This window comes from Melozone crissalis, unplaced genomic scaffold, assembly GCF_028551555.1.
Source record: "Melozone crissalis strain CALT ecotype California unplaced genomic scaffold, PUWL_Pcris_2 ptg000016l_1, whole genome shotgun sequence".
NCBI lineage: Eukaryota > Metazoa > Chordata > Aves > Passeriformes > Passerellidae > Melozone > Melozone crissalis.
In genome coordinates, this window is record NW_026535794.1 from 26,244,941 (window position 1) to 26,267,462 (window position 22,522).

At 41.4% G+C, this 22,522-nt stretch overlaps 1 protein-coding gene across 2 annotated transcripts; it reads left to right on the top strand.

Annotated features, from left to right (window-relative positions):
* The first annotated feature begins 10,271 nt into the window (after positions 1–10,271).
* On the top strand, positions 10,272–21,729 carry C1GALT1 (core 1 synthase, glycoprotein-N-acetylgalactosamine 3-beta-galactosyltransferase 1). 2 transcript variants are annotated; one of them, XM_054273887.1, is made up of 4 exons: positions 10,272–10,334; positions 16,536–16,775; positions 18,417–19,084; positions 20,286–21,729. In XM_054273887.1, exons 2-4 carry the CDS (start codon positions 16,553–16,555, stop codon positions 20,493–20,495), a joined length of 1,101 nt encoding a protein of 366 aa, XP_054129862.1. In that variant the 5' UTR covers positions 10,272–10,334; positions 16,536–16,552; the 3' UTR covers positions 20,496–21,729. The 2 variants fall into 2 exon arrangements, with proteins under 2 accessions (XP_054129862.1, XP_054129861.1); XM_054273886.1 differs by lacking the exon at positions 10,272–10,334 and adding an exon at positions 10,937–11,009.
* Positions 21,730–22,522: the final 793 nt, after the last annotated feature.

The following is a 22,522-nucleotide window of genomic DNA, read 5'->3' on the forward strand; positions in this document are numbered from 1 at the left end:
TCTTAGTTTTGTTTCTAATCAGCTGAGATGAAAGGCTAAGAGGTTCCTCTGAAGGCAAGAGGTAAAAGAGTAAATAAAAGGTCAAAGAAAAGGTTAACAGTTAACCCAAAGCTAACAGGCAAGTGAATACAATGTAGAATGAACTGGTGCAGTTTCATGTCTCACACTGAGCTGCTCACCATCAGCTCAGCTCTCCGTTGAGCATTGCTCATAAATAAAGTCTGTGTTCCTTACTTTGTCCCATTAAAGATGAGTAGCTTTGGTGCATCTGTTGAATGTGGTGCCACATTGGAATGCTTGGAAGACTGGAAATATCTGAGTTCTGTGAGATTAATGAAATGTGTTTGGGCAGGAGAGAGAACTGAGGGGAAGGGGAGAACTGGAGACTTGGATTAACAAAGGCAAATGGTGAAGGTCTTTTTGCTTTCACAGCAATGACTAACAAATTAACAACCTGTGTCACAGGGGTTTTTACAGGGCATAGTCTCCTGAAGATAGCCCTAAGGAGAGGGCTTTTTGCATGAGAGAACACATTTCAGCTGGTTTTGTGATAGTGACTCTCCCAGCTCTCTAGTACCATCCTTTGCTGTCACTGGAGCTGTGCAAGAAAACAAGATCTGAAGGGGAAAACAATGGCAAGAGTCCAATATTAGAGAAGGACTTTCCATTTTCTACTAGCATCCAATACACTTTCTCTGGAGTTTCTCAGTTTCAACACCCTTTGCTGATGGTGAAAGTTGCTACAAATGGATCATTAAGATGGGCAGGACAGTAAAACACCAGAAATTCTATTTGTGTGTTTCAGCACAGCCTTACACCAGCCTTTTGAACAGAAATTACTAGAGGAGAGGCATTCTGCACCCTACCAGGCCACCTACTTAGTCACAGACTGCTTAAAATGCTTCATCACCAACAAACTGAAGGATAATAATGAAAATGCTGAAACACTTTCTGGTTTTGAAAAATGGAAGATTTTGGCTGTGGGAAGAGATGTATCTTGTCTACACTTCTAGGACTCCCTTTGCAACCAGTATTCATTTTTAGCTTGGACCAACTACTTGGACCAGCTGCTCTTGATCTGGCCTTGAACGCATCCCAAATTGTAATAGCAAGACTTGTCTTTTCCTTCTCCCAGCTTACGTAATAATGGAGGTGTGGGAATAGGCAATTCCAGGTTTCCAGATGCCTCAAATGATCCTTTTTTCAGCATTCAGTTGACTGAATGTTTTCTGGGACAGGGGCTTATCTTGAAAGCAGAAGGTTGTTCCTCCTAATGGAGCTGCATAGAAAGATCCGTATACCACAGTGGCACAACTGAGAGAGATCAGTGGTGGGCAGGGCTCAGGGAAAGGGGGAACTCAGTTCCTCCTCCCCACTCACATGGGCTGACGTAAACAATGTATCTCATACCTGGCTATCTTTTAAAGGTAGAGGCTTGTTGGATATGCCTACATTCACCTGGCAATAGCTCTAGTGGCAGGTGTCCTGCTAACCCATCTGACATCTGAAATGCACGTTTGTATGTCAAGAATATGCACACACAGAGAGCAAAGGCCTTTACCTATGCTGATTTTCCTTCCCCAAGAGATAGTAACAGTATGTGTTCTTGCAGTCTGAATGCTTGCACTCAAAATCTCAGGCAGAACCATACTTTAATTCCTGAGTAGAGAAAAAAATGAAAAGAAAAACTGTCAAATTCAAAACCTGTTTGAAGTAAGGTAGGCTCCCATTTGTATTATTTAGTCTGGCTTTTACCCAGAGGGACTATATCACATGCCAGCAAGCTTGCAGCTTTTAAAAAACTTATCAACCTAATAGAGCTCTTTGTTCCTACAATTTTGAATTTATTTATTTTTCCATTTTTTCTTGCCTGTTCCTTTCTTTTCAAAGACATTTAAAGGACATGCAGTCTACTTGTGCCTCCCCCAGACAAAATCTTTTTTCTCATAGTATAAAAAGTAGTTGTCTCTCCCACTGGGAGTTCCTATTGCTGTAGTCTCTCTTATTTAATCCTTTTTCTTTTCTTCCTGCTTAATTATGTTAAGCTTCAAAACAAATAAGACTTGCTCTGACCTCGGACTTAGAGGTCACAGCACTGCCGAGTGTTGAAAGAAAATCTTCTCTAGAGCCCAGGCATTCAGGACTTGAGTAAAACACTAGGAAGGCATGGCTAGTACAACAGCAAGGGAGAACACAAAGTAAGGTGATTTGTTATTGCCTGCACAAAAGACTAAGCATTTTTCACCACTGCTGCATCCTTTATTTTTGCATCCCAGCCCTTCCATCATCCCCCGTGTTTCTTAGCACAGACAAGAAAGGGTTGTTGAAAGAGCTGTTGGCCATACAGTGCACATGGCAGGCATGGCATATGGCACACCAATGGCTCTATTGTCCAGGCCAGGACCACAGAGGAATGAAACATTCCTGACTTTAACTCAATAGTGCTCTTGCCTAATGAGAAGGAATCCAGTGTAATTTATTCTCTTCCTAGGGAGGGGGAGACAGGAACAAACCACAAAAACAAAACAAAAAACAAAAAAAAACACAAAAACCCCCAAAATATATATATATATATATATATATGCTTTTTTAACCACTTACAGAATAAGAAAGAAAAAATAGCTGTCTGATATTGACTCTGCAATATAAACCAGCATAATTCTCTAGAGTTCCTAGAACCACAATAGCAGAACTAATTCAAATTCTGGCTCTTTTTCATATAGTAGTAAAGATTAGGTGTCAGTGAATTAGCATTTAAACTAACTCTTGTAGTCAATACAGCAGGATTAACTGCAAATTACAATCTTCAGTTCACTTTTTCATTGTAATTCACCCATTGTGAAATTTTGCCCCATTCAAGAGATGTTTTGTTTATATGAACAAGATTTCTTTTTGCCTAGAATAGAGCTAAAATTCAGCTGGTTTGCTGTTATAAAATTGTAACAGCTAAATTCATACTTGAATATATATAATTGAGTTTTAAAATACACTGATATGCATTTTTTCAGCTGGAATAAATGGCCATAATTTTAATAAAAAGTTATTTTGCACCCTCCATTGTGCTGCTTTGGTCTTTTAAAGTGTATTTAATCTTGTGATTTGTTTCTGGAAGACAAAAATAAAGGGTTCAGTAAAATGTGCCAAAAAGGCACAATTGTGTTCTGCTAAGCACAGTTAGGAACAACAGAGAAAGAATGATAACAGTTATTGGACACTGCATGAATTTTTTTTAAAGAAAGTTAGATGGTCTTTGGTTTATAAAAGATTGAGAAACTGTTATAAAGTCTATGAGTGTAGGAGCTCTTTCTCATCACTAGGTCGAGCTATTACCTCAAAATAAGAAGCCATCGCCCTGCTAGTACTATTGTTACCAGAAATAGAGGTGTGGAACAAATACAACAAAGGTCTGCAGTGAAATAATTAGACTGGCTGTTGTAACCTTTGCAGTGTGGAAAATAAACAGCTGCACTACCACACACACTAAGTGAATTGTTTCTGTAAAAGAAAAAAATTTAATAATGAAAGCAATTTCCCCCCATTTTCTCACTGAAGCACACACTAAAATAGAGCTCACTTCTCTAAGTTCACTAAGACACAGCATGTCTTACTAATTGTATTAAATTGCCAGCACTGAAGTCTTCAAAGGTTATTTGGTTATTATAGCTGCTTGTGCTCACTTTTTACCAAGAATTGATTCTGAATTCTGTACAGAAGTAAACTTCTGTTGTTGTCACATAAACATAAAATCTGGTGTCTCTCCTCCCATTTCTTCCCTAGCTAGAAACTAACAACAGACTTCATAAAAATAGCTTTGTCTTTTTACCTATAAAGAGACGAAAGAAAGAGAAGTTTTCCTGATTCAAAAGCAAAGAACACCAATTCCAAAGGAGTTCAAATGCAGTGTCCATTTAAAAGGATTAAAATAATTAAATAGTGAATGACTTCAAAGAAGAGTTAGTTCTGCATTCTAATTCTTACTGAACAATATCTCATCTCTTATTGTGGATGCCTGATAAGAATGTGTTTTCTAGTATAAATGCCAACATTTTTATTAAGCTTTTTTCCCCAAAGAGAAGAAACTTGAGCCAACTAAAATCTTCTGTCAATTCTCATAGAAATACAGTTATATAAGAATTATACTTTATAGCAGCATTACATTGAATCTTGCTTTGCTTAACAGCAACTCTCTGAATCTTTTTACTTTTGCCAGGTACCAGGTGGGCAAATGAAAGCAGCTATCTGCAAGAGTTGGCTATTCCTCAATCTGTTCTGAAATTCATCTCTTATTGGAGTTTTTATTATCAGAGAACATGTTATTTTATTTCTACTGTAGGATCTGACAGATAAAATATCTGCACTTGTCCTAAGTTGTGTGCATATGTAAAATAAATGTAAAAACACTTATCCATACAGAAATATATCAGCAACAAGAATAAAGAGAGACATGCATTTTTCTCAAGTGCTTAAAGGTTTGCAAAGCTATTTCTATGAATAAATCAGAGGCAGAAAATAAAGTATGGGAGGCTAATTATTAACACACTCATTGGTGTAATCTATGTCCCTGCCAGGTAGTATTTCCTTGAGAAAATCTCTGGGCAAGGTAATAAAGTAATGTTTGCCAAGAGTTATTTCTAAAGAGCAGACAAGGCTGAGATTTCAGTCCATCCAGGAGAATCCCAGCAGACTTCCTAACAAGTCAGAGGTTCTGTATGCCTGTCCATCATGTTCCACAACACTGAAAATTAGTGTTGTTTTCAGTGTTATGATACAAAAATCTCCTTCTGATGGGAAACAACACAGCTTTCAATTTGCGTTGAACTAAAAAATTGTGAAATATCTCTGTCAAAGGATGGTCCCTGGCACTATTTCATCTTTAGAAACACAACTGTAGGGCTTTTTGAAGTGGGCTTTGGGGCAGGTCTGTAAGCAGGATAGAAACATTGTGACTAGTGCTTTTCTGGCAGTCTCCAGAATGAGAGCCCATTACAATTTGTCTGGTATTTTCAATGAAAATACGAGGACATTTAGTATTTTTTATTTTGATAAGAAAGAAGATTCCCTTTACTTCAAGCTTTTTAGAAGTGTTCTTTAGAATTTCACATTTTTATCAAGATATGGTGATTAATTCCTTATTCTGCCACTTGAAATGTACAGCCTGAATGTTTGGCATACACTGAATACTAATCTACACTGAATACCAATCTTGACGTTCACAATGGCTTGTTTTAAGTCAATTATTTCTAGCAAGGAGATCTGGTTAGCAGGAACAGCAGCGTAGAGCTTGTACAATTGTTTAAATGAAGATAGTACTTCTAACTTCACTGATCAGTAATGTATTATTCCATTCCTGGCAGTTCCACTATTGTTTGTGCAAGGAACACAAACAGTGGGTAAAGTTCCACAGTGGGTGAAGTTCTGTGTCATATCAGGATGTCAGACTTTCAGCCAGCTGCTGTTCTTACTGGTAAAAGGAAGGTAGGGTGATACACTCCTACTACTTTATTATATTTATATACAGATTATCTCCCACAGTAATCTTAGCACAGTAAATAATTTACTTTTACAGCTCCATGCATGGTTTTGATTGTTCTTGGACAATCAATTGTTCCCTGCCTGCCCCAATTCCAGTGGGCAAAGGTGTGGTGGTAAATTGAAACTCTATGGACTTTTCTAAAGGCCTTTGTTCTGTTCTAAGAATTAGGGTTGGTATGTGTAAATCTCAAGCTTGATCTGGTCCAGTGTGCCTGCAGCTACAATTTGCAGGTTCATAAGTGGGCACAGAATGGATAATAGGTTTTTTAGAGAGTAAAATGGCCTTACTAAATCTGAATGGTCAAGTGTTCTAGTTTGAAAGCAAAACCTGTGAGAGACTCCAAGTCAGAAATACAATTTATTAGGAAAAGGGGAAAAAAAGACAAATACATGCAATAATACAAAAGAAAAAAACCACTGACAGAGTCAGAATACAACCTGACACCCTACTAGTTAGGGTGGTAGCAGCATCCAGATGAAATGGCCTTGTTGAAGTCATGATCCCATAGAAAAGATCTGGTAGCTCTTGTTCTCTGGAAACCAGTGGGTAAGGACTGCCTCTTCTGTCCCAAAACCCAAATTATATCCAGGTGAGGATGTTTAGCTCCTCCCCCCTGGGTGGAGCATCTCACAATGGGCTGATATTGTTCTGAGTCACACGGTGGGTTCTTGATTAGCCCATTTCTGATTAAACAGAAATGGCTCCTGGAGGGAATTATCTCTGAGTCATGTGCAAGGCATTGATGGGCCCATTAGCAGGGGATAAGGAAAAACAATGCCCCTCCTGGTTTCAGCAGCTCTTGAGGGTGGGAATAGAATACTTCTTTATATTGTAACCTAGGACATCAAGTTAGTGAGATCCTTTATTAATAATATTAAACAAGAAAGGCATTCAATTTAATCTGGCTGTCTGATCAAATAGGAGTGAAAAGAAGACACAAAAGCAGCTTTCAGTCAAAATGGAAATTACTTATATAATAAATATTTTCATGGTCTTGCTAATGACCTGTAAAAGTAATTGTAAAATTGATTGTTACATGTCTTCTTTCAATGATGGATAATCCCATCAATATAAGACTACTTAAAATTAAACAAAATGTTAAGAAAACATCATTCCTTAACAACCATTAGCTTGTAGAAAGCTATGTACAGAAAGCAATCAGTTTCACCACAGATATTTATTAGATACCAATTACATATTGTTTTGGTGTGAAAAGACAGGTGTTTGCTAAGGAAGGCAGGAGCCTTTCTTGAAATGGAAAATATAAACCTCCTCCCTCCAAATTCTTATAATTTTTGAAATTAAGAAGTTCTTAGGTAGATGTATGGGAATAGGAATGACAGTTCTTTACTAGGAAAATTTAAAAATACAAATGCAATAGTACAATCAAAACCACAGACAGAGTCAGAATACAACGTGTCACCCTGTGGGTCAGGGAGGTGGTAGCAGTCTGGTTGAGTGATGACTGCAGTCCTCCTGCAGTGACAGGTGTGGTTCTGTTGGAGCAGTGATCCTGTAGAAGGGTGTAGTTTTCTCTTGAAAGTCATGTGGTGGTGTAGATGGGCTTGGTCTGTCTCCAGGAATTCAGTGGAGAAGAAAGCTGCTCTTCTTGGAATTTAGTGAGGAAAGGCTGTTCCTCTGGGAATCCAGTGGAAAAGGCTGTTTCTGTTGTTCTAAATCTCAGATTATATTTAGGTAGGAATGCTTGGTTCTTCTCTCTGGGTGGAGTATCCCATAATGGGATGATGTAATTTTTATCAGTCATGCAGTGACACTCAACCCATTAACCAAAGATATCTCCCCAGAAGGAGGCTTGGTTGTGGAAGAGAGAAAGTAAACTGCCCAATTAACAGAGGATAACTGCCCTACTTTTAACAGATGGTAATTGAATATACACCCAGCTAAACTTGAGATACATATTTAAAAGGTATGTCCGCAGTCAGTGAGTCGCCAAATTGCAGAGCCTCACAGCAGCTGTTGCAGTTTGCCTTCTGCCTAATTTTGTGTGAGCTTTCCTTTTTTGTGTTTCCAGACTCCCTTGCGTGGAAATGGGAGGATTTGAGGGCAGTAGCTGATCTTTGAGTGGGCTTTTATGGAAGTTCCCTACTCCAGAGTGCCCTCCAGAGGGTGTAAGCACTGCAATGCTCAGACAATTATCTCACAGAGACCTCCCTAGGGATGAGCAGAGGGATTAAGGGCCTCCTACTCTGCTTTTGCTCTGCTCAAAACAGTCTTTATATTGCATATGGCTGGCCCTCCTAGGTAGGGGAAGGTCTCATTCTTTGTGTTTACTGACGTGAAGACCAAAGGGATTGATTCCTTTTAAAATTAAAATACTAGAAATTTAATTTTCCTTTCATTTCTTCCTAGCCACATGTGCTGGAAGGTAAGTGGTGTGAATCTCCTTGCCATACCACTGTGATATGACTGTGTCCCCCAACACTGCTGGGCTTTCTCAGCAGCTGAGAATTTCCCCTAGAGGTGGTACATTTGTATAGACAGGGACTGTGGTCACGTAGATCTGCACATCGTGGAAGGAAGACAGAGCACCAGGCTGCTCCTTCTGCCTCAGAACAAGAGAACAGCTTTTCCCTTGGCCATCCACCCAGAGGCAGTGTGTTGAGCAAAGCAGTGCTGCAGAGAAGCTGTGGAAGTGTTTGCCACCATTACACATGCAAGGTAGTCCCTTGGAAGGGCCTGAACCTAAATTCCTTACCCTGAACCGTAAGAGATTGCTGCCAGAGAGCTGTAAGAGAGACTGCTCATCTCTACCTAGGTGAAAGATCAACCAAGGAAACATGCTTATGTATGTGGTATGTAAATATCTCTCTTAATATATCTAAAATATTAAACAGCCATTACAACACAGCCAAGCCAGTCACATTTGTTAAAGCAAACTTTTGGTACCACAATTAACAGGCAAGATGTGGCTTTTGTTAATTTACAGCACATTCTACCTTCTCTCTGAAATTTCCTTTTCAAACTAGCCTAACAGAGTGAAACAGCTCAGTGAACATGTCAGTATGAAAAAAGTGTAGCACTTCATGCATAAATTTATAGGTGTGTAATATACATGGGCCCCAGTCCTTGCTAGAACAACTCCTGTGATGCAAGACCAGGGTTTAAAGTTCACTGGGCAAAATGGAAGTCTTGTATTCAACTCAGACATGCTGCATAATCTGTGTTATAAAACAGTTTGAAAACTTCACTTAATCTGTTTTGGGAATTTAAAGCATGCAGTGAACATGGAATGGACAGTAATTCTATACAAATTTGGTAGGAGTAAAAAAAAGGAAAAAAAGAAGATAGATAAATACTTTTTTGTTTGTTTTACAGCCTTTGCAATTGCTTGTCTTTGTTATTGTTTATTGTTGGTTTTCTTAAAGCAAATCAAACTACTGCACTACAAGAAGCCTGCCCTTTTTTCTGATGAAACTAGTTCAAGAAGATACTATTCACCAAGTTGCTTGTAATTTTAATTTAAAGGGGGGAGCAGAGTGGGATGGGGCAGGAATGAGAAACTATGACCCAGAGACATGTGGGAGCTTCCTAAATTGGTACATCCAGCATCTCCTAAATGACTCAAGGCCACAGTTCAGCTGCTGGGTCCAGCTGTGGGTGCCTCACTTCAGGAAAGACATTGAGGTACTGGAGCAGCAGTACCTCAAAACAGCAATGGAGCTGCTGAACAGATTGGAGAGTTAGTCATGTGAGGAGCAGCACAGAGAGCTGGGAGTGTTCAGCCTGGAGAAAAAAAAAGGTCAGGGAGACCCTGTCACCCCCAAAGCTGCCTGAAAAGAGGCTGAAGCCAGGGGAGGGCTGTGCTCTTCTCCTGGGCAGCCAGCGACAGGACAAGAGGAAGCAGCCTCAAGCTGCACATGGGGAGGCTCAGATTGGACATCATGAAGAATTTCTTCATGGAAGGGGTTGTTAAACATTGGAATGGAGTGCCCAGGGCGGTGTGGAGTCACTGTCCCTGGAGACATTCAAGACATGCCTGGATGTGGCTCTTAGTGCCATGGTCTAGTTGAGAAGGTGGTGTTCAGTCATAGGTCAGACTCGGTCATCTTGGAGGTCTTTTCCAGCCTAAATGGTTCTGTAATTCTGTGTGACCCATTGTCCAGAGAAAAAAAAAAGTAAAAATAGACATGAAAATGGAGATGAAAGGGCACACCCCTGAGGTGATAATTGTTTTGGGGAGAGGGGAGACAGAAGGAAAATACACAGATCTACAGCTATGATGAGGGAAACCTACAGTTTGGACTGAACCCATGGACAGGCTGGAGAAAGGACAGAGAAGAAGAGCAGGAAAGCCAAGAACAGTGTGTGCAGTGACCTCTATTTACAGAAACACTAATGGCCCTCAGCATGGACCAGTCCTTCTCTGCACGTACCTGCACCCGTACTTAAAAAATACACAAACAACAACACAATCTATTAACTGCAGAGCTCCATTATCTACCCAATGCTTGCAAAATGCTATTTTTTCAGTCACGCTGTAATGAAAAACACCTTCCAAATCTAAAATTCCTCTTATTCAATATGTTTTTTCCTAAGAAAATCACCGACAGAAAAACGTCAAGAGCTGTTGGAAAGGTAGGCAGCGTTAGCACAGGGAGATAAGAAGCGATTGCAGAGGGCTCGGTATCCTAGCAACATCCCTGCAGTTGCCTAATGGTATTTTGGAAGAGTAGCGGCTCCAGAGCGGCTGAAGTGGGGGAAATGAGGGGCTGAGCTCCGCAGCCCGGCCTGAGCGCCCGGCACAGCCGCTGCCAGGCGGGACCGGGCGGCCGGGAGCGAGGTAACGCGGCGGAGGGGCGGGGGGCACCGCTGCCCGGGGCATGCACCGCCGGCCGTGTCCCTCACCGACTGCCGGGAGCTCCAGGAGCTGCCGCTCGGGGCTCCTCAGTGCCTCCCGCGCCTCCCCTTCCCGCCGGGACATTTCTTCCCCGCACCCCTCGAAGCCCGGGCCGAGCGCGGGGCGGACAGGCCGGCCACCGCTCTCGCACTGCGGCTTCGGCCTGGGGCGCCCGCCCTCGCCCACCGCCGCAGCCGGGAGGCGCGGGCGCTGCTCGCGGCGCGGCCCGGCGGCGTGCCCGGGCTCCCGGCGGATGGGGAGGAAGGGCCGGGTTCCCGTTCCCGTGGAACGGGCCGGGGCGGGCGGGGGCGCGCTGCCACGCGGCGGGGTCGGCAGCGCGGCGGGAACGGGGTTAAAGCGGCGCGTGCCGGGAGGCCCCGCCCCCGGGCGGCCCGCCGGCCAATCAGCGCGCGAGGGGGCAGCGTCGCCGCCGCTCCCCGGCCCGCCCCGGGGCGGCGCGCGGCATGGCGCGGGGCGGGCGCGCGATGGGGCCGGCGGCGCGGGGCGGCGGGGCCGGCGGGGGCCCGGGCCGGGGCCTGCCCTGCGCGCGCCCAGCGGGTGCCCGCGCGCTGTCGCGCGGCTGAGCGCGCTCCGGGGCCCCGCGCGGCGGCCCGAGAGGTGAGGGGGGACCGGGCCGGGCCGGGCCGGGCTGGGGGCGGCAGCGGGGTCGGGCCTCGGGGCAGCGTCCCGCCCGCGGGACCGGGCCCTGCGTGTCCCCCCGGCGGCGAGAAGGGACGGCAGGTGCCCGGCTGCACGCCTGGGAAGCAGAGGCGCCAGAGCAGGGGCATGCCTGGAGCAGCGCGAGTCCCCCGGAGCCCAGCGGAGGCAGCGCGGTGCCCGGGAGCCGCCGCGCCCGCCCCCGCCGCGGGGACTTCCTGGGCGGACGCTCGCAGGGAGGGCAGCGCTGGCTGAGGGCTGGGAGCCGGGCTTCGGCCGCGGGCACTTGTTGCCGAAGGACGGCGTCAGCTTTTGGAATGAGGAAGGAGGAGCCAAACCTTCCTTCCAGCTCCCCGGTGCTGTGGGCTGTTACACGTCTCGTTTCAGTGTGGTTGTTGGCCTCCTATGCCGATGTAGCTTAATTTGATGGTTTGTATTTTCTGGTAGAACAAGCAGGAATTAATTTGAAAGGAATGTTTATAACATCAGATATTTGAAGTGGAAGGATACGATCTGTGCTTAGTCGATGGGAAACTGCAGAGGCTCACGGAAATCCTAGATGCAGACAACGTTAGCGAATGCACAACTTGTGCATTTAGCTGCATTTCAGAAGCATACGAATATACAGAGCAACTAGGAATAAATGTGACTTCAGGAGCAGAAGAAGGTGTGTTTGCACAGCTAGCTACGTTTTTTCCTACATTTTGGTCGAATTATTCTGATGTGTTGCTTGACTGGTAAGGAGGTGGTGGTAGAGATCAATTTCATTGCTGATCATGCAGGTCTCAAAGGACATTTACGTTGTTTCATCGTGGGGCCTCAGAGCTTCCCCCTAAGTAAGGGATACAAGAAATAATCAGCCCTGTATGTGGGTTTAACTTAAAGGAATCTTAAAGTGATTATGGAATGGTAGTGGGATAAACATGTTTAAAATCAGAGTTATGTTCTGCATTCTGTAAATTTCAATATCCCTGATATGATGGCTGTGGAGTTTTTTGGGGGATTTTTCGTTATGTTGTTTTGGGGTTGGGGTATTTCCACTTGTTTGTTTGGTATTTTGTTTAATGTGTTTCTGTACATGGTCCAAGTTCATCTGAGTTTGTGTAAAAGTATTAATTTTAAAAGTGGTTGAGTGGTGTTCTTTTGGTGGTGGGGTCAAGCTCTTGCTATGTGCTCGTATTGCATGGTTTTCCCTTAAATTTGCATTGGCTTGTGGAAGTGACCCAAAGCCCTTATCAGAGCAGCAGGCTGAGAGCAGTAATTTAGATGAGCGTGTTGGAAGGCTCAGCAGCAGGGTGCACAGAGGCACAGTGTCATCAGAGGAGTCAGCCCCGGGCTGTCACTGGGGAGCCACCAGCCCCACTGCCCACGTGTGACGTGCAGCAGGAGCAGTCCCCAGGAGGGCTGTCGGGAACAGCTCACAAGATCGGGGGCTAACTGCCTAGAGAACATGGGTCACATGGGATGCAAGAGACAAGCATCTTGTGACTGCATGAAATTATGGGGTGCTCCTGGGAGGGGCTAGAGGAAGGTGGTTTCAGGAGGAACAAGTATGGGGAAATAAAAGGGCCTGGTCAGTCTGTTTGACTGTGTCCTAGGCCAGATTGCCACAGTGTGTGCCCTTTTCTCATTAAGGTGCCTTTGTAGCTGTTCTGCTGGGCTAGAGGACTCTACCCTATTCTTGTGTGCATACTGAGCTCTAAGTGATGCTGGAGATGGTGTAAGTTGTAGGGATCTCTGTGCCAGCAGCTGGAGGGACTGCAGTGAGTGAGGCCCTAATGCCCAGGAGCTGTGAGCCACAGGGGCTCGTGTGCCTGCAGTGCCCCTAACAGGGAGAGCGGAGTGCGTGGGCACAGCCTTGGCGAGGATGCCAGCCTGTGCTTGCTCGTGAGTGTCACACAGGCCAGGCAGTGAGCAGGATTAAGAGGCTTGGGGGCCGGGCTTTGAGGCAGCTGTGAGCTGGGACAGGTGCCAGTGAGATCAGAGGGTCGTCAGTTTGACAAGGAGCGGGGCTCTGGGGGGTCTGAGGATTTCAGGCTCAGCTGCTGAATAGGCTGAGGGTCAGACCAGGTACAGAGTGTGTGTAGAGACCACACAGGCTGTGTGTGTGTGTGTGTATATTCCCCAGCAGCAGGCCTTTGTCCCGGGCAGCTGTGGGGAGGAGCAGCATAAGGCCAGGCCATGTTTGTGTCTGCCTGAACACTTTTATGTTATGTTTGTGTCTGCATGAACACTTGTTTTTATCTGTGCTGATCTCTGTGGTCAGCCATGTGTATTTGCATCTTTGCATGCCCAGCTCTGGGAATACATCCTCAGCCTGGCTGGATCTGGCACATGGAGTTGCAGCAGCCTTGTTGTCAGTGGGCTGCCAGGTTCAGCGGCCCCTAACACAGGAAAAATAGTTTTTCTGTAAGCTTCAAGATGTAGAAATTGTTGACTCAGGAAACCTAAATTTAGAACCGAATCTTCAATGACTCTTACATTGTGATAGAATTTGAAAGTATTTGTTGTTTTGATTGATGTGAATAGGGCTACCTACATGAATATCTAAATATCTGTATTTATTTAAGCTTCCATGATAGAGCAGTGGAGCATAAATTGAAATCAAACCTAGCCTTTTGTTGTAGGTGTTTTTTAACTCAAGAAGTAAAAATAGACTTTTCCTTCTCTAAATGTCATAGACTTGTAGCAACACAAAATGGTTTGAGTTGGAAGGAAGAATGAACCTTTAAAAATCATCCAACTCCTTTTAAAGTCAACCCCCTGCCATGAGCAGGGACAGCTCTCATTAGCTCAGGTGGCTAAAAGCCTCATCCAGCCTGGCCTTTATTGTTTTGCTTGTCTTCCTCCAGAATAAATCCGTGTGTAGAAGAGAATATCAGCAAGGAGTGGGGATGTTTATCATCTGACAACTGACCTTCCTTTTAGGCATTTTCTGGTTCTTCTAATGTAATGCTGTAGTGTTATTTTTGCTGTCAAGTTAAAATACTCAATTTATGTGAAACATCAAGTTTTCATAAAAAATGAAAAATTTCTGTCCTGTTTACCGTTGGAGTTTATAGACATGTGGATCTACACCCACACATGTTTATAGTGACCCATTCTTTTGGTATAAAATTGATAGAATGATAAGCAGATCATTTTAGATTGAAAACTGTAATTAGAGGCATTTTGTATCAAATATGAAATACAGCGACTACCTGCCCTGAGAAATCCTCTTTGTGTGTGAAGTACTGCCAAATCAGCTTTTGATTTCCAATGTGATGGGTGCGCTTTTTCCATTTCTCAGCATTTCCAGCACATTTAATTTTTTTTCTATAGAATTCAGTTGTACATAGTTTCATACTTAAATGAGCAGCAATTATTTTCAAGTTATTTTCATTTTTTTTCTCTCCTAGCAAGAGTAATTTTAACAGCTGTTGGAGCAGATAACTGAAATTGTATAGCAGAGAAACACCTAATATTGGAAAGTAGAACAGTGGAAACCTTTTCTTCTAGAAGGTGGTGTAGGTACCCTGTGGGCATGCATGGGTTTGTATATTTCCCCACTTTGAATGTACCAAAAGAAGGCATTGTTTTATTTTGGCCATCTCCTTGTGTATATTGCAAATTTTGAGGGGACTTTGTGTTGAGGGATGGGGAAAGCAAAAACAAACAAAAATAATCATAGTACAGCAGATCCTTTGCATTGTCATAGGCTACTTGTGTGCATGGGCTTTTTTTTTTTTTTTGGGGTACTTGATAAAAATATTCATGTTTTCTTCTCAATTTAGTGGTGTACAAGACATTGGAAATAAAGCTGTCAACCAAGTAATTTTTTCAAGGTCTGGGTCGCAAATGATTAGACAGTAAGTTTTTTACTTTGTGACATGATATCTAAAGGCAATCATTTGTCTCCACCAAGATGTAGTACTGAATTTAGGGAAGACAGTGTGCAATTAAAAAATTGCATAATGTGCTTGTTCATATTAAATAACTACAGTTCCTTATCAACCACAGCTATAAGATTTTTTATATATATATGCCCTGTGTATTTCTTGATTTTTATTTTGTGCTTTGAGTTGCGTTTTCAAATTTCTTCCCTTTTTCTAGCAGTGTGGAAAGAAAAGCATTACCACATGTAAGAGCTGCTTCACTCTCAAATGTTCTTGATCTGCATGTGTACAGTGAATCTGATGGATTTCTGACAGTGCCAGCCCAACAAGATGCACACACGTGTTCAGGAGAGCAGGAGAGCAGACAGATAGCTGGAGTTTGGAGTGTGTGTTGCTGCACAGTGATTGATGCAGCTTGCTTGGAGACAGGCTGTTTCCAATACATGCCCAGGCTGTGAGAGGAGGGGCTGCAGGCTAAATGAGTTGTTTTGGTGGCTGCAGCTCCTCTCTGATCGATGGTTTTCATCGATGCTCTGTGCAGTCCATAATTTTCTTTTTTGGGCTCTCTCATGAACTAAATTGGGTTCTGCTCACTGTCATTAATAATGATCCTAATGGAGGGAACATCATTGACTTGTTTGTAAGGCTCTGGCTTGAATTCAATGTGTATTTATTAGTCAATGTTTTTGTAGTTTAGTCATGAGTTATTAGAAAATAACTTTTTCCAAAGATGAAAAGCCTGCAACAACTTGAAATTGGTTTTCAAGTGTTTAATATATTAAAATTCACACTCATTTTTGATGCATAGAACTCCCTTTATGCAGGCATAGCTGCTGATTTGGTTTAATAAAAATGGTCAGTGAAGTCCTGTAGTTTTTGAGGAGCAAGGGTGTGGCTGATATGAAGGGGTGTTTTATTACCGGAATACAAAGTTTTTGAAGTGTAGAAGAGGCTTCAAGGCTGATCTACTTGCTTCTTCTCTTCCTTTGAAAGATTAGTGTTTCTATATGAAAATTCAAATGTTGCCTTACTTTTTTTTCTGAAAGTCAATCCTCAGTAATTCTTAAAAGTGTAAGGACAACTGCCCTACTTTGGGAGTAGATTTTCTTCTATAACTCTTCAAAATCTGCCTGTGATGGATGTATGATAAGAATTCCTGTAATATGCATTTGGCTGGAGTTTTAAGAACATCTTGTCACCATTTTGTATCTTGACCTGTAGATTGCCATTGATCATCATCTTTTAGCTTCCTAATAGACTCAGGTATTATATTTTAAAGTGCAGTGTTGTAGGCTGAGAATAAAATAGAATAAAAAAGTGTATGTATATTACAGTTTTATAAAGCTACTGCACTTCAGTGTATACATTCTTGTTTAAATGTTGTATAAATGTAATTAATAGTTTTTTTATGTACAGCCACTCAATGGATGTACAATTTTATATTGATATTTGCATTGCTCTTGGACTTAAATTTCTGTGCAAGCCTGAGGCAGCTGAAACTGAACTAGAACTGAGTTCTCTGCTTTCAGAGATTTAGTTCTTGATTTCTTCCTATAGTTTTAGATTTGATTACTATGTTGAGTCTAATGTATTTTTCATTTGGTTTTGACAGTGTCTCACCTTCAGGAGATGGCCTCTTCTAAGTCTTTGATGAACCTTCTGACCTTCACTTTCGGCTCAGCAATAGGATTTTTTGTCTGCTACCTTCTGTTCAGCATTATACTAGAAGAACAGGTTAAGATCCAGCCTCATGTTCTTCACAATGATCCACATGGTCAGCACTCAGCAGATACTGACAACAATCAGCTGCAAGGACAAATGAATTTCAATGCAGATGCTGGACAGCATAAAGGTATTTTGTTACACCTGGCTGGTTAGCAAATGTCCTCTCTTTTCATGCATTGCAAAACATTGCTCTTCACTGCCAAGAATTTATATGAATTATTTTTATTCAGTTTCCTCATGTTCAGGTTACATCTAAATAACTTCTTTCTCCTGAGGTCTACTGAATGGTAGTTTTCTTTGTTTACATTTTTACTACAGTAGTAATTTTTTTCCTTAGAGTCCAGCTGTTTGTCCAACTTGTGCATCCAGACTTGTGGAGCAGTAACTTCTCAAATGAGCTATTGACCCCAAATGGCAGTTTGGCTAAGCAGATATCTTTGCTAGCATTGTAGATGTGGCTAGATTGCTTTTTAGCCTTAAGAAGCTAATTTTGGACAACTTCTAACTTTTGATCTAGCCTCTAAGATAAAGCCAAAATATAATTTTTTAAAAATTGCTTTTTGGTACAATTAGTAAAACGCAGACTTGGAACAGGGGGCAAAGGGAGTCACTGTGGGCATGATTTGCCAAGCTGATTACACAGCAGTCCAGGCACAGATTGCTGTTTGCAGTCAAAGCCAGAGAAATTCTCTTGCACTCTGGTTATTTTTATTTTTCCAGGGAAGGTAGACCCTTCCAATACTTCAGGAATACTTTTACACTTTATATATTTCATTAAATGAGTTCATTCTAAATCCCAAATACAGAGAATGTTTGAGTAGGGACAGCTTGGATGAGAAAAATTGCGCTGCAATGCATTTGTTGAAGATGTTAGGAAGGAACTTGTTATTTAGACATATTTAAACTCCAAACGTTGTAAGATGAGTGTGTGAGTGTTTCACATGTGATTGTAGAACATTGTTACAGAGAAGTCTGATCTATAGTTGCATAAAGTGTAAGCAGGAATATTTTAGTACCAGTTATGCAGATTTCACTGTCCATGAAATATTCTTTTATGTGAGCTAAAATCGTTCTGTATGTATCAAGTGAAAATATTTCTTTAAGAGCAATGAATGCTTTGAAAAACATTGTTTCACACCTCTGATAACTGTCTTTATTCTGCTGGATTGGTGCAAATAAAAACATGTTATCAACAATAACAGTAGTTTCATAGTATCCTCAGTTACTTAATCTGATAAATTGTTTCTGGTTTACCATTTGCTTTACGCTTAAAACACATTTTGCTGGTTTAGAAATATCCATTAGGTTTTTTTAGTTAACATGAATATATATAAAAGAGCTTATTTGCTTTCTGTGTTGTAATAATTAAGTTGTATTCATTGTGAATGGCAAAAATACTCTGTTTTAAAATTTTCATTAGTCTTCCAAGACCATAAAGAGGTTGCCTGTGAGCAGTTTTTATGTAGAAATCAAGGTTTGCTAAAGCCACACTTCCCTGAACAGACACTCATTTTGATATAACTCTTACACTCTCCTTTATCTTGTGAAATTGAAATAGCTTTAAGAATTTTAATCTTTGAGAGTCTTGTTTGTTTCCTTCCAGAATCTAGTGTGGAGTTCATTAACTGGTACATTTGGAAGCAAAAGCCTCTTTTCTGTCTGCATGTCTTTTCTATCTAGAAACAGAGTATGTGAGGAGGGGGAGGTTGCTGTTAGTTGTTTGGCAATCATGTCTGATATGGTTTTACAACTTTCCTCTTTTTTTTAGATGAGGATAAAAATATTGCAGAAGGATTGTATCACAAAGTGAAAATACTGTGTTGGGTCATGACTGGACCTCAAAATCTAGAAAAGAAAGCCAAGCATGTTAAGGCCACTTGGGCCCAACGCTGTAATAAAGTACTTTTTATGAGCTCTGAGGAAAATAAAGACTTCCCAGCTGTGGGCCTAGAAACCAAAGAAGGCAGGGATCAACTGTACTGGAAGACTATTAAAGCTTTTCAATATGTATATGACCATTATTTTGATGATGCTGATTGGTTTATGAAAGCAGATGATGATACATATGTTATATTGGACAATTTGAGATGGCTTCTTTCAAGATACAGTCCCGACCAGCCAATATACTTTGGGAGAAGGTTTAAGCCTTATGTGAAACAGGGCTACATGAGTGGAGGAGCAGGATATGTTCTGAGCAAAGAAGCTCTGAAGAGATTTGTTGCTGCATTTAAAACGAACAAATGCACTCACAGTTCCTCTATTGAAGATCTGGCACTAGGAAAATGCATGGAGATCATCAATGTGGAAGCAGGAGATTCTAGGGATACGAGTGGCAGAGAAACCTTTCATCCGTTCGTTCCAGAACATCACTTAATCAGAGGATACCTACCAAAAACATTCTGGTACTGGAACTACAATTACTATCCTGCTGTAGAGGTGAGTCCTGAGGAGCCTGGTGTCCATTTTGTCAAGTGCATCTTATGATGTGTGTGAGCGTGTGATGTGTGAATTAGCATTAGGTGAAAGAATTCAAAAACAGGATTTGGAATTTTTACATATTAAAGCTGAAAAGAGTCTGGTTCTTCAGTAGATTTTTTTCATTGCAAAGCAGCAATCTATTTTTATACTTGTATTCAGCAGCTAAAGCATTTCTGTAGCTTAAAGCAAATGTATGACACTGTATTTAGTGTGTCAGGAGGCAGCAGCTTTAGCTAAGGCTGCAGTGCTGGGTGGCTGAGCTGTGGACAGTTCCATCTGTAACTGATTCAGAATGGAAATTGCCTGTGTGGTCCTGTCCTGTCCTACCTGTGCTTGGACAGAGACTACTGCATCTGGTGACAAAGTCAAACTATATTGATCAAACTTCATAAGTATTGAAACAATGACAGTTACGTAGCAATTGTTCTCTTTGGTGTCTTTAAATATTTAATCTTCGTTCCAGTTGGATTTGAAATATTAGCAACTCTGCAATCAAAGCTGCTGAAAAAAGAAACCCCAAAACTGTGCTCCAGGAAAATGTTCTCAAACTAGAGCTATAAAATAAAAGTTTTTACAAATTTGTTAACAACGATCCTATAGCTCTTGAATGTCAATGAAATCAAGACATTTAAAAGAAAATTCTGCAATTACTTGTTACAGGTTTTTATCAGTAGGAAGTTAGATACTGACAGTACTGCCAAACTGTATAATATGTCAACACAAACAGGTGCAGGTACACACACATTTTGTTTATACATTCTGTCTGGATGCTGACATAAGTAACAGGCATTTATTGTTTCATGTATAAATGTTACTCATTTAGGCCTGCTTGCTGCTTCTTTGTGCTGTTTAAACCCCAGCATCAAAAATTAAAAATGGAAAAACAGAAAACCTTTGACGTTAATGAAGGCAGCTAGTTTTTTCACTGGCTTGATCACAGGAGCAAGAGACTTTGTCAGCTTCATTTTGGAAGGATGCCTTGGCAGATATGGCTGGTACATTTTGCTTGCCTAACATTAACTTTTGAAGTGTACATATGACTGATTGTAGTGGATTTCTTATCATTAAATCAAGTATTTCTTTGAATTCTCCCCAGATCTTTAATCCAGGGCATGCTTGGCAATTCTTGCTGATTGTTTTGCTTTGTTTTGTGTTTCAGGGTCCTGGATGCTGCTCTGATCTAGCAGTTTCATTCCACTATGTTGACTCTGTGACTATGTATCATTTGGAATATTTGATTTATCATCTTCGTCCATATGGGTATTTGTATAGGTACAATCCTGATTCATCAAAGAATCCAGAAGAGCAGAGCAAAAATGAAGCACTTGAGAATGATCAAAAGCTAAAGCAAAAATCTTCTGAGAGCTAATTGGAGTTTGAAAAAACCAAAAAGAAGGCAGTACCATGAGTAAGAGTCTCCTCAAACTGTGCATGAAGCTTGCGGACTGAAATGACTCCTGGCGATTCTTATTTCAAAAATCAAGTTGGCAGCACTTCCAGTCACCCTGTGTACAGTAGAGTCTGGTGCTGGCTCTGACTGCTTGGGATGGTGTGACCTTGCAGCTCTGCCCACAAAGATTTGGGGCCCTAAAGCTGTGAATTTGGAGGTTGCTCTGCTACACTAACATTTGGGAGAATTTGTATGAAAATCATAGTGGACAGGTTCAGAGATGATCGTACCCCATTTCTGTTCTCCTCTATTTCCTTTCCATTAAGTCAGTTCTAATATTAGAAATTGGATGCTGCCCAATCCTACACATCATGATGACTATTTGAAATATTCTCAACCTCTTGAAGTTACTTTCTGTACCTTGCCCTGAAAGTAAGGCAGAGACATGGAATTAGATTCTCCAGTCTGCTTTGCCTTAACAACAGAGTGGCAGAATTTCACCCACAAGATTAATCTGAATTGTTTGAGAAACAGAATTCACTGCTATGAATTACTTATAAAGTTTTAAATTCTGTTGTGGAAAACAATATCAAGTTTTCGGGGAGGAATACTCTTGTGGAGAGAAACCAGAAGCAGCTACTGTAGTTTAAATTGCTGAGGTGATGCAAGCTGCTTACATATTTGCCTGTGGCTCTTTTTTTTTTTTTTTCCAGTTTTATTTACTTATCCTTTTGGTTGAATGGATATAAAAATTCGTCTTAGCATTTCTCAGCCTAAGGTAGATGCTTTTGAAAATAAAAGTCTGTTTTCTATTCTTTCATCCCACCTGCCACATAAACTAGGAAGAATAGGATCTTAGTGAAGTTGCATTGTAACAACTTGGTTTCAGCCACTATTATAATTAGTTTGTTTCCATTTTAATTTTCACTAGAGGTTAAAATCCTCAGATCGAGAAATGTCCTATTTTAAAACTGCACCAAAGCCAGTTTATTTGGTTGAAGTACTTAATTTCAGTTTTCTGAACATTTTTTTCTTCCACTTTAAAATTTTTTTCTGTATCTGCTTCTTGTTACCTTTTTCAGCACAAAGTGTTAAATGATCCTTTTTTTTACTGTTTTTGGAGCTGAAGTGCATAGTTATTCATGTAAGCAGGCCTGAATGCAGGAATCTTTCAAAGTGCATTAACTTTTCCCACTACTTCATAAGTATCTCTGCCTTTTAACTGGAAACACTTTCTTGGGGAGGGACAAAACAGTTGTTTTAATTACTGATTTATTTTTTTTTCTCAGAGATCAAATGTATGTTTTCTAGAGTTAATATAAAACCTGCTGGTTTTCTCCTTTTCAAATTGAGTGAATAGCAGTATGGAGAATGGGATTAAGCGTGACATGTTGTGTTTTATTCCACACTTGAACAGAAGTTTCTTCATCTTTGTTATTTTTCACTTTCATCATATTGATGAATTTGGACATAACCTAATTACCTCCAGTCTTTGTTTTTAAAAGGGCACATAGTGGTAGCAGACAGCCTTATTTACTACTGCTGGTCCTTCAGGATGTTCCTGGAAGATGATGTTACCATAAAGTACTGGATTTTTTTTTTCCCAAAGGTAGTTCTAGTACAGATTGGAGTTCTTTCTGTTGTCCAACAGTAAAGTCATTACTTTCTTTCTGAGCATTGCTCTGCAGCACGATGGTAATTACTGAAACAGCTCATGGTGTTGAAATGCTGCATGCATCTTCTCTGCCTGAATGTAGGCTGAGTTCATCTATCAGGTATTGGTTAAATAGTTCCTGCAGGGTTAAATCTGTTGGTCTTTATGAGCAGCACTGCTTCTGAAGTACTGATAGGGACACGAGCTTTATTTTATGTTAATTCACTTAAGTAGACCATTACAATTGCATTGGTTAAAGAAAGGAGAAAGTCTCCAGTTTGCTGTAGTCAGAGGTATGCTTGTCCAGAGGACAGTGGATGTTAACATGCTGAAAGGTGCTTCCTTCTGTGAG